At 58.6% G+C, this 14,471-nt stretch overlaps 2 protein-coding genes across 2 annotated transcripts in view; one reads left to right on the top strand and one right to left on the bottom strand.

Annotated features, from left to right (window-relative positions):
- Positions 1 to 9,187, top strand: part of Ap2a2 (adaptor-related protein complex 2, alpha 2 subunit) — a gene marked incomplete at its 5' end in the record, with an annotated part of 44,442 nt that extends 35,255 nt beyond the window's left edge. The window contains 8 exon segments of the mRNA XM_005401795.2: positions 2,640 to 2,800; positions 3,987 to 4,069; positions 5,541 to 5,630; positions 6,944 to 7,067; positions 7,816 to 7,932; positions 8,029 to 8,098; positions 8,182 to 8,316; positions 8,831 to 9,187. Of these exon segments, the coding sequence (XP_005401852.1) occupies positions 2,640 to 2,800; positions 3,987 to 4,069; positions 5,541 to 5,630; positions 6,944 to 7,067; positions 7,816 to 7,932; positions 8,029 to 8,098; positions 8,182 to 8,316; positions 8,831 to 8,908 (858 nt within the window). The 3' untranslated portion in view covers positions 8,909 to 9,187.
- Positions 9,188 to 9,456: 269 nt separating this feature from the next.
- Positions 9,457 to 14,471, bottom strand: part of Muc6 (mucin 6, oligomeric mucus/gel-forming) — a 19,252-nt gene continuing 14,237 nt past the window's right edge. Inside the window, exons 31-33 of the mRNA XM_013502906.1 lie at positions 12,986 to 14,468; positions 11,600 to 11,702; positions 9,457 to 11,420 (exon numbers count right to left, since the gene is read on the bottom strand). Of these exons, the coding sequence (XP_013358360.1) occupies positions 11,243 to 11,420; positions 11,600 to 11,702; positions 12,986 to 14,468 (1,764 nt within the window). The 3' untranslated portion in view covers positions 9,457 to 11,242. The remainder of the gene's footprint in view (positions 11,421 to 11,599; positions 11,703 to 12,985; positions 14,469 to 14,471) is intronic.

The following is a 14,471-nucleotide window of genomic DNA, read 5'->3' as shown; positions in this document are numbered from 1 at the left end:
GACAGAGTGTGCCCCACACCCAGGCCCCCCGGGGCTATCTTGAAGGCCGTGTCTATCCTTGCATGTGGCTGTGGGTGGTCTCTGTGGTGGGGTGGCTCCGTAGCCCTGGGTTGCAGGGCTGTGGCCGCCCACCCTCCTGCGGTAGCCTCTGACCCGTGGGAACAAACACCCCGCCATGGTGACCTGCAGTGGAGCATGGTGTTACCTGGATGGCCGTGCTCCCTGGCGTCTGTGGTGGAAAGTGCCCCTCCATGGCTGTTCTTGTTTCCTTCTTCCCCATCCAGGATGGAGGCCTTCCCCGTGTCGCTCATGGGTGCCCTGGGGAAACAGGTCTCCTCTGATGTGCTTCATGGCAGCCTGTGTCTGAGACCTGCTGCTCCTTGCAGGACCTCCTCACGGGCACCTGTGATCAAGTGTTCTCATTTCAGATACCTGTTCGTGGCAGTGCCCCATGGGGCTGTCCTGCCCAGCCCTGCATTTCCCTGGGTGGTGGGTGGGCTCTGATGTCAGCAAGAGGTGTGTTTCTTCCGGTGCCCCTTCTCCCACCCTCGCCCCACCTGCCTGTGTGATTGAAGGGTTGGTTCTCAGAGCCTCCAGAATACACCTTGCTGTGCTCTGGAGCTGGGCCTTTCTCTGTGTGGGGAGCCCTGTGACATTCCTGATGTCCCCTGGAGTTGTTGCTAGTGAGGTGGTCATCCAGAGAGGGTCCTGGGGACACCAGTGGCAGTTGTAGTGGGAGCTGCATGAGCTGGGGGTGCTGAACCCCAGGGTGTCCTCCAGCTCATGACAGGGCTGCCCAGTGACAGTCCCCTTTTATGAAGGAGTTCCCCGGGCTCTGGGCTTTGCACAATGGGTAGAGGAGCTTCTGCTTTGGTATAACATTGACCAGAGTGACGGTTTAAGGTTGTGATGATGCCAGAACGAGTTCTTTGTAGACGTCTGCGCTGTCCACGAGCTCCATAGAGAGTGGATGCACCTGCCTGCAGCCCTGCGGTGGCTGTCGTGGCTGCACTGTGCGTTTGCCTGTGGCGCTGAGCTGCACGTCTGGGCCCCAAGTACTTCTCTTCGTTTCCATGGCTGCCTCTTCCTGAGGAGGGAGGAGGTGTAGGAGGGTGGCCTGGTGCCAGGGGGTGCTCAGAGAGGAAAGTGGGGCTGCTGCCTGCTCCTCCATGGGGCACCTGCTTTCAGGCTCCTCGAAGCTCCAGGGCAGGAGGGGTTTCCTGACTTACAAAGCTTTGGGAACCTCAGGCACATTCGGGAGCACTGGGAAAGTCTTGGAGTACTGAGTGGGAGAAATCCTCTAGGCTGGGAGAACCACACCAGGACCGCACTCTCCCAGCCGTAGCTCCTGCTGTGGGTATGGGGGTACCCTCTAGGACCCCCTTTTCTTGGGATGCATTTGACACAGTCATTAAGGGTGGTGCTGTCAGTGGCCCTCTAGGAGTGCACAGCCATGGGGGGCTCAGAGCCTGCTATGTCCTTGGCCCCCATGCACCCCTCTTGGTGCTTGGCGAGTTTGCCTGGCCTGCTTGGGGGCTTCGACAGCCTGGGGTCCCGTCCACTCACACCCACAGCCCCTTGCAGAACATGTACTTGGTGTTGCCTCATTTATGTTTTTTGTTGTTTGTTTGTAGGACAGGGTCTTGCTATATAGTCCAGGCTGGACAAAGGTGATCCTCCTGTTTCAGCCTTGCCAGCTCTGGGGTTACAGGCGTGTTCCACCACACCAGGCTTTTGCCCCATTTGTCTTGCAGTGACAGTTGTACAGAGAACCACACAACTGTACGGACACAGCCTGACACCCTGCCTCGCATGTGAGGGCATGAGCAGCTGTGGTCTCACATGTCCACTTCTAGTGTGAGCCGGCTGACTGTGCCGGGAAGCTGGGGGCCTCTGTGGCTGGGGAGCAGCCCCCTGGGTCGTGAGTCAGTGCAGCATGGGTGGGGTGTCGGGTGGCCATGGTCAGTCTCCAGGGGAGCAAGGCTCTGGCTTTGTCTTTGTGGTTGTCTAGTAGGAGGGGGCAGGTGTTGGCGGGGTCCAAGGCTGGAGGCCTGGTGCCTCTGGTGGTGAAGGCTGCAGTGTCCCACGGTCCCTGGGGCCAGCAGAGTGGGCACGGGGTGGCATATCCTGCACTTCTGGCCTCGTGCATGGCAGTGCCAGCATCTCTTTTCCTGTGCTTTGGCAGGGATGGAGAAGTGTTGGCTTTGTAAAATGTGTATCTAGAGGCTTTTATCTACTTTTCTTCCTAACTAGATAAAGCTTAACAATATGTTTGTGCCTGGGTCATACTTTGTATGTCTTGCTGCTGGGCTGTCAGAGCTGCTGGCAGTACCAGCCTGCAGGCATGTGTTAAACTACGGATGAACGTGGAAAGTCATCTTCTTACTTTGTCATATTCAACTTTACTCCTGAGTGGTCTCTTTGGTGGCAGAAACTTTTCCAGGACTTTTTCTTTCACGCAACACTTTGAACAGCCACTCTGTCTCCTGTCATGTGTGGCTGTTGTGGCCGTTCTGTCCTTGGCTCGAGCCTGGTGGGATCACCTCGTAGGGTGCCCACAGCTGGTGGGAGTGGGCACAGGGTCAGTGGCCCAGGTGCCTCATGGCCTAGCATGGACATTCTTGCTCCTTCTTTTGCAGTCCACGCCTTCTCCGTCTGCTGACCTGCTGGGTCTGGGGGCTGCCCCCCCGGCCCCCACGGGGCCCCCGCCCTCGGCAGGTGGGCTGCTGGTGGACGTCTTCTCCGACTCTGCATCGGCCGTCGCACCCTTGGCTCCCGGCTCTGAAGACAACTTTGCCAGGTAGCTGGCTCTTCGGAGCCTGACAGGGCCTTGGCCAGCGCAGCCTCGGCCCTGTGTGTCATCGCCACACTGGCCTTTGAGAGCCGCCAGGCACTCATAGCAGCTGAGATGAGTGGTGGGGGGAGGGGCGAGGGGCCGTGCTTTGGGCCTGGAGGCTGCTTCTGCAGGTATCAGGCTCTGGCACCCACCCGTCTCTGCAAGGCTGCTGCACAAAACTCAAATGCCCTTGTTTTTTTTGTGTGTGTGGTACTGGGATGAGTGAACCCAGGGCCTTTACATTGATCTATAACCCTGCTTGTATTTATTTATTTGTTTATTTGTTTAAAAGGGGGAAAGGTTTATCTAGCTCACAGTTTGTAGAGGTTTCAGTCCATAGTCAGCTCTAAGGCAGAGTGGTGCATGGCACAGGGGCAGCAGTTCATGGCGGTGGAAGACAACAAAAACAACAAGTACAGAAGGCTTAATTTTTATTTTGAGATGGTCTTGTTTAGTCATTAAGTTGCCCAGGCTGGGATTGAACTTGAGATCCTCCTGCCTTAGTCTCCCTAGTGCTAAGAATCCTGGCGTGCAGCACCCTGGCTCTTGGCTAACATGGAAGCCCTGCCCATTGGCCTGGGAACTGTCTCAGTGGCTCAGCCCTCCCCAGGGCTCCATTGCGTGCTGGTGTGTGGGCAGAGGGCCATTGCTGGGCATGTATTTGGCTTGGGCTGTCTCTCCTGGCCCCCACTGGCATCCACAGGGATACAACCCAATGGCAGGTTGAGGGCGCCTGCTGACTGGTTGGGGACCCTTTGGGAAGCAGCCTGCCATGTAGGACTTCTTTCTCGTGCAGCCCAAGCTCAGCGTGTGACCCAAGTGCATCTGTGTGGACGTTGGTGTGGCCTGCGTGCAGGGGTGGGGGTTGGCTGTGATAGATGGGTGCCTCTGCATCTGCCCCTGGCTGTCCTGAGGATGTACCTCTGTGCCTAGGCCTCCCCTGCGGGTACCTCTTCTCCCTGGTGCGGTCCTGCCTGCCCGACATGAGGAGGTGTCCGCCCGTCATCTCTAGGTCTGGGTCTTAGGAGTGATGGTCACTGTGCCCCCTCCGTACTGTTCCTCCTTAGTGTGCACTAAATGCTTCCCCAGAGCAAACCCTTGTGCTTCAGTAGTAGCCTGGAGTGACGTGCACACTGTCCCTTTCCCCTAGGTTTGTGTGTAAAAATAACGGTGTGTTGTTTGAAAACCAGCTGCTTCAAATTGGACTTAAGTCTGAATTTCGGCAGAATCTAGGTATGTGTTTTAGTTACTTAATGAAAGCTTGTAAAAGTGGTGAGAGATGTTTGCAGATCATGTGCTGGCAAGAGATGAACATCTGGGACACATGAGGGACCGTGCCCACGGCTTGGCCCAGGAGCACAAATAGCCGATGGGGATCAGACACCTCCCGGGGCACGAGGCAGGTGGCAACAATCACACAAGGTGCCTCTCACACCACGGGCACAGACCAGGTGCTGGTGTGCATGGCGGGCTGGCACCCTGCCACTCTGCCATGAGGGGTGTAGGGTGGGGTAGCTGCCATGGAGAACGGCGGGCAGCTCCTCAGAAAGTTAGCAATGCCACACTAGGTGTGGACCCAGCGAAGTTGAAAGTTGGATCTGGAGAGACATTTGGGCTGGAAGAGGTGTGGTCAGTGTGGAGGAGCAGCCCAGCCTGCATCAGCAGATGGATAAACCGAACATGGCAGACCATGAGGGAGAATGCTGGTCCTCACGGACATTGTGCTCAGCGCAGGAAGCCGGTCGCCAAGGGCAGGTCTTGGCAGGAGTCACTCACAGGAGGCCCAGAGGCATCCACAGAGAGAAGGATGGTTCTGGGCTGGGTCATGTCTAGTGGGCAGAGATGAGGAAGCCCTGGAGGAGGGCAGTGCTGCTGGCTGCACATGGTGTGGACAGGCTCATGCCCTGACTGTGAGTTTAAACATAGCTAAGATGGAACATTGTAGGTTATGTGTCATTCACCACAATTAACACAAAAGGGAAGAAACGTTTTTGAGTCCAAAAAGGAAAGGTTAAGCCCTTCCTACCACTGGTCACCACCACAGTGGCTCCATAGCTTGGTGAGTCCATCAGAGGGTTGGGAATCATGTGGCATGCAGGTTATCCTCTGTGCCTGGCTTGACCATCCCTCTGCTGGGGCCATCCTGGCCTTCCTGGGCTGGGCTCACTCTTTGGGTTGTGCAGGAGTGATGCCAAAGCGTTCCGTTTTGCAGACCCTTGGAAGTTCTCTTTCCCTTCTGCGTTTAGAGGGTCACATGTCCACTCAGATCTGGGTCGCACCTGCTCTGCTGTTGCCAGCCGCAGCAGCAGCCCATCCCTGTGTGCCTAGCACAGAGCTGGTGGCTGACATATGAAGGGGTGGTCCACATCTGGGCAGCACCCGCTCTGGGCCAGCTGGTGGACGCAGATCTTGCAGGGCACCCTGGCACAGGGTCAGTGGGACCATGTGGTGCAGCCCGTGGTGTCTGCAGTGCCAAGCATGGCCCTGTGTGTGAAAGGAGCCTGGGATGGGCCCTGACGCAGGAGAGCCCACGCCTGGCCCACGTGACCACACTGTTTTGAAGACTAGAACAGGCTTGTTTTTAATGTAACAGCAGTCGTGGGTCACAACAGTTAAGAGCAGCTGGAGTGCAGGGGACACTGCTCCTGCGAATGTTCAGCAGGAGTGTGCATCCTGTGAAACGAGTTACTCTGTTTCCTTCTAGGCCGAATGTTCATATTTTATGGTAACAAGACCTCCACACAGTTCTTAAACTTCACTCCAACGCTGATCTGTGCAGATGACCTACAGGCTAATATCCTTGGCTCTGCCCCTGGATAGATGGACAGACACGGGTAGACTGTGACCCAGGACATGGTGGGAGGCAGTGTGACGAGAGGGGCAGGGTCTCTGAGGTGCCGTGCAGTCCGGTGCTGCCTCTCTCTGGGAGTGGGCTTTGGTGCCGGCTCCTCTGAGGTGCACACACGTGTCGCCTTCCCTTGGCAGCGTGAGTCGCTTCCTCTCCGCTCCTTTTGTCCTCCCAGACGCTATTCATTACTTGGGAGCCCCAGGGCTCCATGTCTGGGGCAGTCCGCAGGGGTGGCTGCTTTTGCTGAAAGTGGGGAGCATGTGGTTGGGGTAGGTGGATGTTCGTTGCGTTCACCCACTAGTCTAGTGTGTGAGGTGCATGAGAGGCCCCAGCTCAGCAGGGAGGAACATCCCTGTCCCGGCAGGGGTCGCTTCCCTGGGACAGCTGTGCTGTGCATGTGAGGACTCTGGGCTCACGGTCACCGGTGCGGAGCAGTGAGCTCCTGACAGGCACATCTGTGTCCACACCACGCTTCCACACAGACCATGAGAGAGCAGGCAGATGTTCACGTTCAGGTCACATGTTAAAGGCTCCGTCCACAATTGGGCCTAAGTTTGCCACCTGCCAGTCTCCTCTGAGCATCCTTTACCTGGGCCTCTGGGAATGTGGGTACCCAGGGCCCTGCACTCCGCAGCTCATAGGCTCTGGGTCCAGAGGGCAGAGAAGCTGTCCCCTGCCCACCTACAGGTCCAACCTTCATTGTGTAGATTTTTTCTTTTTTAGACCTGTTCTGTTCTTTTTTCTCCCCTTCCCCTTCCCCTTCCTTTTCTGACAAGGTTTGGCTGTGTAGGTTCAGGGTGGCCTTGCACTCACTGTGTAGCCCAGGCTGGCCTTGGACTCGTGATCCTCCTGGCTCAGCCTCCTGAGTGCTGGGATGACAGGTGTGTACCACTCACCCTGCTGCCACGGGTCATTTTTCAGGAGTGGCTATGGAAAGCCCTGTACTGCATGTACACGGCCGGCAGGCGCAACCTCCCCACAGAGGCTCGGCGCCCTGGAAGCGTCTGTCAGTTGTTTACTGAGGCCGTGAGTGGGGGCTTCTCTCAGGCCACAGTGGCCAGCACGCTAAGGCCCCTGGGAAGCCAGGCAGTCAGCTGGATCAGGTGTGATGCCCATGGGCTGTGGGACAGGGAGCAGGGAGCCAAGGGAGAGGGCTGCTGTGTGTGGCTGTCAGCAGGGCACGGTTGGACGTATGCTGCCTCGTTGCAGCTTCTGCCGTCTCACCCTCCTGGCAGAGCTAGACTCCTTAACGCAGCCACATCTGAACCTGCAGACCAAGCCTGTGGACCCAACCGTGGACGGGGGTGCGCAGGTGCAGCAGGTGGTCAACATCGAGTGTGTGTCTGACTTCACAGAGGCGCCGGTCCTCAACATCCAGTTCAGGTGAGACTCCCGGGGCCGAGCTGGATTGTGGTGGAGCCTTGCACACCTGTGGCATGGGTTTCTGTGGCCCATGGTGCTCAGAGAGTGAGGCAGGAGGGGGTGTGGCCCTGAGTATGCTGCAGCCCACAGGGCCTTAGGTGCTGCTGTGTGGTTGGTGAGCTGCGTGCTTTAGGCTGGGGTGGACGCCTGGTCCTGTGTGGCCCTTGAGGGCAGACCCGTTGGACCTGGCTGGGACATCAACATAGCCCCCTCTCCCCTCAGCACCTCCTGTGACAATGGGGACGGCAGTATAGATGTCGGGCACTGTGTGGCAGAAGGGTTTGGAGAAGCATTGTCAGGTGTTAGGACAGCAGACTTAGCAAATACTTCCTTCAGGCTTTTTGTCGGGGAAGAAACCCACATAAGTTTTAGACTTGGTGCCCGGAAACTGACCAATGGGAACGGGAGGTGGTGGTGGGAGATCCGGCGCCCTGCCGACCTGTGTGGCCTTCGTCCGTGGTGGGGAGCCTTGTGAGGAGAAGCACTTGTCCCCCCACTGCTGGCATAGTGCTGTGGCCTCGGCTTTGCCTGCCTGCGACTGCCCTTAGTGGGGTGGGCTGCATGGAGGGCACGTCTGTTCCCCTGGACACTTCCAACTCTGTGCACAGGACAGGCATCCTGGCTCACAGTGGGACACCTCATGGGAGCTGCCTGCCCCCTGCGGGGTCCCTGGCTGCCCTTCACTCTGCCAACGTGGTGCTCTCTGTAGGTATGGCGGCACCTTCCAGAATGTGTCTGTTAAGCTACCCATCACATTGAACAAGTTCTTCCAGCCCACAGAGATGGCGTCTCAGGACTTCTTCCAGCGCTGGAAGCAGCTGAGCAAGTGAGGGCTGCACAGGCGGTGGGGAGCAGGTGCTGCAGGGCAGGGTGGTGGTCATGGCTGGTGTGGCTGGGCACTGACCTGTGCTGTTGCTTGTAGTCCTCAGCAGGAAGTGCAGAACATCTTCAAAGCAAAGCACCCGATGGACACAGAGATCACCAAGGCAAAGGTGAGTGGCCATGTGGGTACCATAAGGGGCACTGAGGTGGCTGTGCCCAGCAATTGCATCCTGATCCAGCTCCTGTTGAACAGATCATCGGGTTTGGATCGGCACTCCTTGAAGAAGTTGATCCTAACCCTGCGAACTTCGTGGGCGCTGGCATTATCCACACCAAAACCACCCAGATCGGATGCTTGCTGCGTTTGGAGCCGAATCTGCAAGCTCAGGTGAGTGCCCTGAAGGAAACAGCATGACTTGTGCAGGGTGAGTGTGGATCCTAAGGGTGGCTCAGCTGATGGAGCATTTAGTCCTGTGGCCACGCCCTGTCCTGTGTACTGTGCTCCTTGTCCTCAGGAAGGGCCTGTGTGCTGCTGCGGTGCGGCTTCCTGGCCAGCCGCCCTGCTTGGCTTCATGCTGACCACGCACTGCTGTGCCATCATGCTGGTGGCACCTCTAGCCATGTCCTCCACGGGGGGCCAGCATGTGTCAGTCCTCCGTGCACAGCCTGCTCCTCGAATAGTCATGGTTGCCTGCGAAAGAAGCTGCCAGACAGCTTTCTGGAGTGGCGCAGCAGCTGGCCTCCTCTATCCTGAGCCTGCACTGCTGCCCAGTGCTGATGTCCTGTCTGTCATACTCATAGTCACATACTGGTGGCAGCCTCTGGGTGGGGTGGGCTGGGCTGGAGGCTGCCTAGAAGGTGTGTGTGGCCCTGGTCCACTCTGACTCTGCCCTCTGTTGCAGATGTACCGGCTCACGCTGCGCACAAGCAAGGACACCGTCTCCCAGAGGCTATGTGACTTGCTGTCAGAGCAGTTCTAACCCCATGCGGGCAATCGGGTTGTGTGTGTTGTTTCCCTTCGTCTCTGCCACTGTCTTGGTGACCACACTGCACATAGCACCCTTGTCTGAGCATCTCAGCACCAGGGCCTGCACCTGCACCTCCTGCCCAGCCCCGTGGCACACATGGGACATGAAGGGGCTATTGACAGGGACCGCAGCAGGCCTGCCTGTCCGAGGAGGGACCTGGATCTGGGAAATTGAGGCAGCCTGTGGTTCAGTCTACAAATTAAAGGGAAATTAGAAGTTTGAATGAAAGTGGGAATTTTGTTAAGGTTTTATTGAGTGCTGCTGTCCCTTCCTTGGTCCCAGAAGCTGTGGGTAATGCAAGTTGCTGGAGGTGTGGGACTGGTCCTGGGCTGGGCCCTGTGTCCCTGTGTCCGGCTGTGGCACCAATGGATGCTTTCTGGGCAGGATTTTAAACCTAGGGGCTGGAAGTGTGTCAGTGTTTCAATGACTCTTGTTCTGCCCTATTGACATGACTGTCTCTAGCAGTCTTCCTGAGGGTGTCTGTGATGTTTTTACCTGCGTTTTGGAGGGTGGAGCTCCAGGCGGCTCTGGAAGGCATGGGCCCAGCTCCCTTCTGGTTAAGCAGATGTGCTGTTCCCACGGTGCACTGAGGCCTCAGGTCACACAGTTGTGGCGATGTCCCGAGTGGTGCTCGTGCCTCCCTGCTGGTGGCCCTTTCCTGTCAGTGTGGTGTCCCCTAGTGCCAGTCACAGGCCTGAGTGCTGCAGACCTGCACCTATGCAGCTGCAGCTTGAATGCGGAGGAAGGAAACCTGAGTCTGGGCAGGAAGTGACAAGGCCAGGTGAGGTGGCAGCCCTGGTGGGCTCACTGAGTTTGCGCTGGAATCTACCATGGCCTCACAGTCATCCTTGTGTGTAGCAGGCCCACAGGCCAGGGTGGAGTGGCCTCAGGAGCCACTACTGGGCCTGTACTCTGACCCGAGGTATGCCCAGGCCCAGGCTCCACGCTGGCGAGGCTGGGCAGCTTTGTCCCACACAGTTAGCCCTGGTTCTCGAGGCACAAGTGTAGCCATCCACCCAGGCGGCCCTGCCTCGTCCTTGTGCCAGCCCTCAAGGTTCCCACAGTCCCATGCTGGGGATCCTGTGCAGTTGGCTTTAGACCGTTCCATCTCTGATCCTGGCCGTGTCTGCTGGAGCCTGGGGTCTGACCAGCAGGTGGCCTGTATCCTGCCTGTGCCTGTGTGGCCGTGGCTCACGCCTCCAGGTGTCCCTGCTGATCTCCGATCGGAAAGTCCCCTGGCCTGAAGGGGCTGCTACCAGGGCCCAGCCCTGCCCTCTGCACATGCAGGGTGCCATCCTGCAGTATCCTTCTCTTCAGAAGAAAATAAACACTAGAGCAGAGCCCAGAGTGTGTGTGTGGTCTTTGGGGGGAGCATTCTGAGGGCCCTCCACCTGGCAGGTGATGTGCAGTGCCGCCCACCAGGCCTGTCCTGCCACACAGTGGCTGCCAGGAGGTGTGGGTGTGGGGACCTCAGGAAGTGATGTGCCTTTGCTCCACCAGTATGACTAGACTCCTGACCAAAGGGGCTCTGGAGGGTGCAGCGGGCATGGCTCCTTTCCAATCAGGTGAGTGTGCTGTTCCTGTGGTGCGCTGAGGTCTCAGGTCACATGGGGGCTACCTGGGGCCCCCTTTCGAAGTGAGGTCCCCTGGCCTGACTGGGTGAGGCTGGGCCTCCCTGATGTCCCCAGGCCTGACTGGTGTCTCCAGCCTGACTCTGGGCCCGGCCTGATGTCCTGTGGCCTGACTGGGTGTGGCTGGGCTGGCCAAAGTCTCCCAGGCTGACCCGTGGCGCGGGGAGCCTGGCCAGACTTCCCAGTGTCTTCCAGGCTGCCGGCTGCAGTTTGTGCTGGGCTGTGACTCCCTGGCCGCACTGCCCTCTGGAGGCCTCTGGCCCTGGTGCACTCAGCTGGGCCCGAGTTAGCACAGATGGTGGGGAAGGCCCCGAGGCTGGAGGCAGCCTCCTGTCCCACACAGCCCACCACTCCCAGGGGGCGGTGACAGTAGTGCCCATAGACCGCTGCCTCAGAAGAACCAGTTTATTTGGAATCTGCTTGTTGGCGGCAGTGGCTTCCTTGGAAGGCGCAGGTCCTGTGGGCATGGAGGGCATCTCCCACCTCCTGTCGCCTTGTGCTCTTTGCTGCATGTGGTGCTCACCCTGCACCGGTGTAAACACCACCTGATCAGCCCTGTCTTCCTTTCCTGCCCTCTGCTCTGGATCTTGAGGCCTTGCCTGGGACTAGGATTGGGACCAGAGAGGTGTGTCCCTTGACCTTTGACCCTGCCCCTCTATTCTCCACAGCGCTGGCGCCTGCACACACAGCTGTGGACCACTTGCACGGTGAACGTGAGCAGCTGGCTGGGCGCACTGGGGTCCTGGCAGGGCAGCAGGAGCTCCTGCGTGTAGGAGCTGAGAGGCCGGCAGCAGCCGCAGTGGACGTCCAGCTGCTGGGTGGTGGTATTGAAGCTGGCAAGTAGAGAGGGGTAGGTGAGCTGGCACTGGGGCAGGAGCCCCAAGGGTGCTTTCTGTCAGCTGCTGCCAGGGTAGGCATGGCCAAGCGTATGCACCCAGGGATCTGTAGGCTGCTCAGGAGCCTGGTCCCAGGCTGCCTGGGCCCTGTGGGAAGAGGGCATGGAGTGGCTCACCTGGTGGAGGAGGTGCAGACGCCCTCGCAGAGGGTCAGGGTCACGTTAGCGGTGCAGCCCTGGTGAGTGACCAACTGTTCGCGCTCATGCACCCTGCAGGGCTCTGGGGTTGAGGGGCAGAGTCAGGCTGGTAGGGCAGGTCCCAGATGGCAAGTAGGAGGGCGCCCGCCCACACAACCAGACTTGGACCCTGCTCTGCAGGGTGAAATGCCCAGGGAACCACGGCCCGCTGTACGTAGGACTCGGTGAGGCCCAGAGGACATCCACATGCTGGGGCAGGTGGTGGTGTCTAGGACTCCCTGCCACCCAGCTTGGGAAAGGGATGGGGAGCCTCTTGCCCTGCACTCCTACTAGGGCAGGTGGAGTCCAGGGTCCCTCAGGATATAGCAGTGTAGTGTGGGGCAGGGGAACAGCAGGGACAGCATTGCTGGCATGGCAGATGCCAGTATGGGACTCGAGGTTTTGAAAAGGTGAAATACAAGCTGTGTCTGGAGGTGCACATCTGTAATCCCAGCACTCTGAGAGGCTGAGGCAGGAGGGTCTCAAGTTCAAAGCCAGCCTGGGCAATTCAGTGAGACCTGTCTTAAAAGGGCGAGGATGTAGCTTAAGGGCCCTGTTTTAGACCCCTAATACTTTAAAATTAATGAATCCATAACACAAAGTTAATAAAAGATCCTGGAACAGAAATGGTACTCCGCTCTGTGTGCCTACCGAGCCGCCCTGCATGCTTGGAGCCTCCCTGTGCCCCCGCCTCCTCCCATTCCATCCCCTGCTCCCCAAGGTCACTTTCCTAGGAAACAGCAGGCTGCCTGGTCCTCTCCAGCAGCAACAAGCCCTCTGTCCTGATGGCTGGGAGATGTCCTGCCTGGGGAGCCCCAGCATGCTGAGGGGAGCCCAGCCCCAGGGAACATGGGGCAAGCCTGGCACAGCATGGTGCTCAGGAGCCGGGCAGGTCCTGTGCAGGGCAGGAAGGAGCCATGCCTGTGGTGAGTGCCCACTAGGGGGACACGGGGCCTGTCCCTCTGGGCCTGCTCTGGGTGCCTGTGCTGAGCCCACATCTACACCTGGCTGTCCTGTCCTTTGGCTCCTGAGGCAGGGACCCTGCGAGCCCTCACGTGCTCTGAGCGCTCCATGGGCTGAGTGGGGCCCTTGGAGAAGGTGACTGTACAACAGATATCAGGCAGCGTGAGTCAGGAGCAAGGCATATGTGCAGAAGCCAGCCTCGGCAGGCCCTCCTACAGGCTGGAGCTCAGCAGCTGGAGCTGGGCTTTGGAGGACAGAACAGGCTGCAGGAGGGAGAGCGCAGGCTCTGAGGGACAAGGACTGTCAGAGCCCCTGGGGATGAGATGGTGCAGCACTGTCCAGAGCTAGGAGGACACCACTTACCTGCAGAGCCAGTGGAAGAGGTCACCAGAGGGGATATCCAGGGGCTCACAGTGGACAGCACCTCCAGGGTGGTGGGTGAGGTGTGGGAAGCAACCGAGCTGGACGTAAATGTGGATGTGGGCAGCAGAGTGGTCCCAGGGTGCCTAGTGGTGAGGTTGGTGGGTGGAGAGTGCGGGGAGGATATCGTTCCCAAAGTTGAGGACACCAGGCCTGACACAGGGGCCGCGGTGGTAAGAGTGGTAACCTGCAATGTGGTGGCCTGAGAGGAGAGCGTGGAAGGCGGGGGGACCTGGGACGTGGTCCTGGATGTGGATGGAGAGTCTGTGCTGGAGGCCAGGGGCGGGGACAGGTGCACAGTGGATGTGGTGGACAGGGAAGAGAGGGCCGGTAAGGTGACAGATGGCAGGATGGAGGGGGGCAGGGGAGAGGAAAGGGGAGAAAGAGAGGGAAAGGATGATGTGGGGCCTGTAGGAAACGGCTTAGGAGGGACCATGCTGGGGGTGAGAGGGGGCTGGGAAACACTCCCCACAGAGGGTGAGGGAGTGAAGGCGGAGGACGAGAGAGGAGTGTGGGAGGTAGGTGGAGTGTCCAGGGGAAAGATAGAGGAATGTGCAGAAGTAGTGGGAGAAAGAGAAGTGGTTGTAAGGCTGGGGTGTGGAGACAGAGGGGTTCCGAGAGATGGAGGGAATGGGCGGAGGCTGGAGCTGAGGGGCACAGGAGAGGTGAGACTGTCAATAGGGGAGAAAGTGTGTGTGGCGGTGGTGGCTGCGGTGGTTGTGGTCAGCTGCGAACTGCCACTGCTGCTGATAGACACGGTTGGAGGACTATGAGCAGGGGTGGCAGAAGAGGCCATGGATGGACTGGTTGGGATGCTGGGTGTCGGAGAGGTTGGTGAGAGCAAGGGCATGGTCACAGAGGGAGACTTACTAGGTGGGGTTTGGGGCCCTGATGTGGTTGGGAAGTTGGTGGTGGTCTCGAGGGATGTAGCTGCGGTGGGCCCTGTGGGGTGTGGACTGTGGACGACAGAGAGCGTTGGAAGGAAGTGTGTGGAGAATGGGGTTTGGGCACTGCTGAGTGTGGTGGACGTGGTGAGGGCCATTGTGGTGGGGATCCCTGTGCTAGAGGTGTAGTCGGTCATGGAGGTAGCATGGGGTGACGTGGGTTGGTGTTGGTGTGTGGAGGAAGGTTGTGTGATGTGGATAGGAGAGGTCCTGGCTGTACTGAATGACAAGTGTGCCTGGGTGGTGGAACGGGTGGTGGTGGTTGGTGTTGGTGGAGTGTATGTGGTTCGTGTCACCATGGTGGCTGGCTGGGTGGTAGCAGTTGGTGTCATGGTGGAAGCAGAAGAGACTGTGTGTAGACTTGTTGGTGTGGTGTGAGAGGAGGCTGTTGTGAATGTGGCAGACTGAATGGGAAAGGAGGTCTGGGTTCTGGATGTGGTTGGAGAGTGGCTGGTGGTCATGAGGGATGTTCCTGAGGCAGTGGG

The sequence above is a fragment of the Chinchilla lanigera genome, unplaced genomic scaffold (genome assembly GCF_000276665.1).
Source record: "Chinchilla lanigera isolate Chin_1 unplaced genomic scaffold, ChiLan1.0 scaffold00075, whole genome shotgun sequence".
Lineage (NCBI taxonomy): Eukaryota > Metazoa > Chordata > Mammalia > Rodentia > Chinchillidae > Chinchilla > Chinchilla lanigera.
The sequence above is the reverse complement of the archived record's forward strand: the minus strand, read 5'-3'. Positions and strand labels throughout refer to the sequence as shown.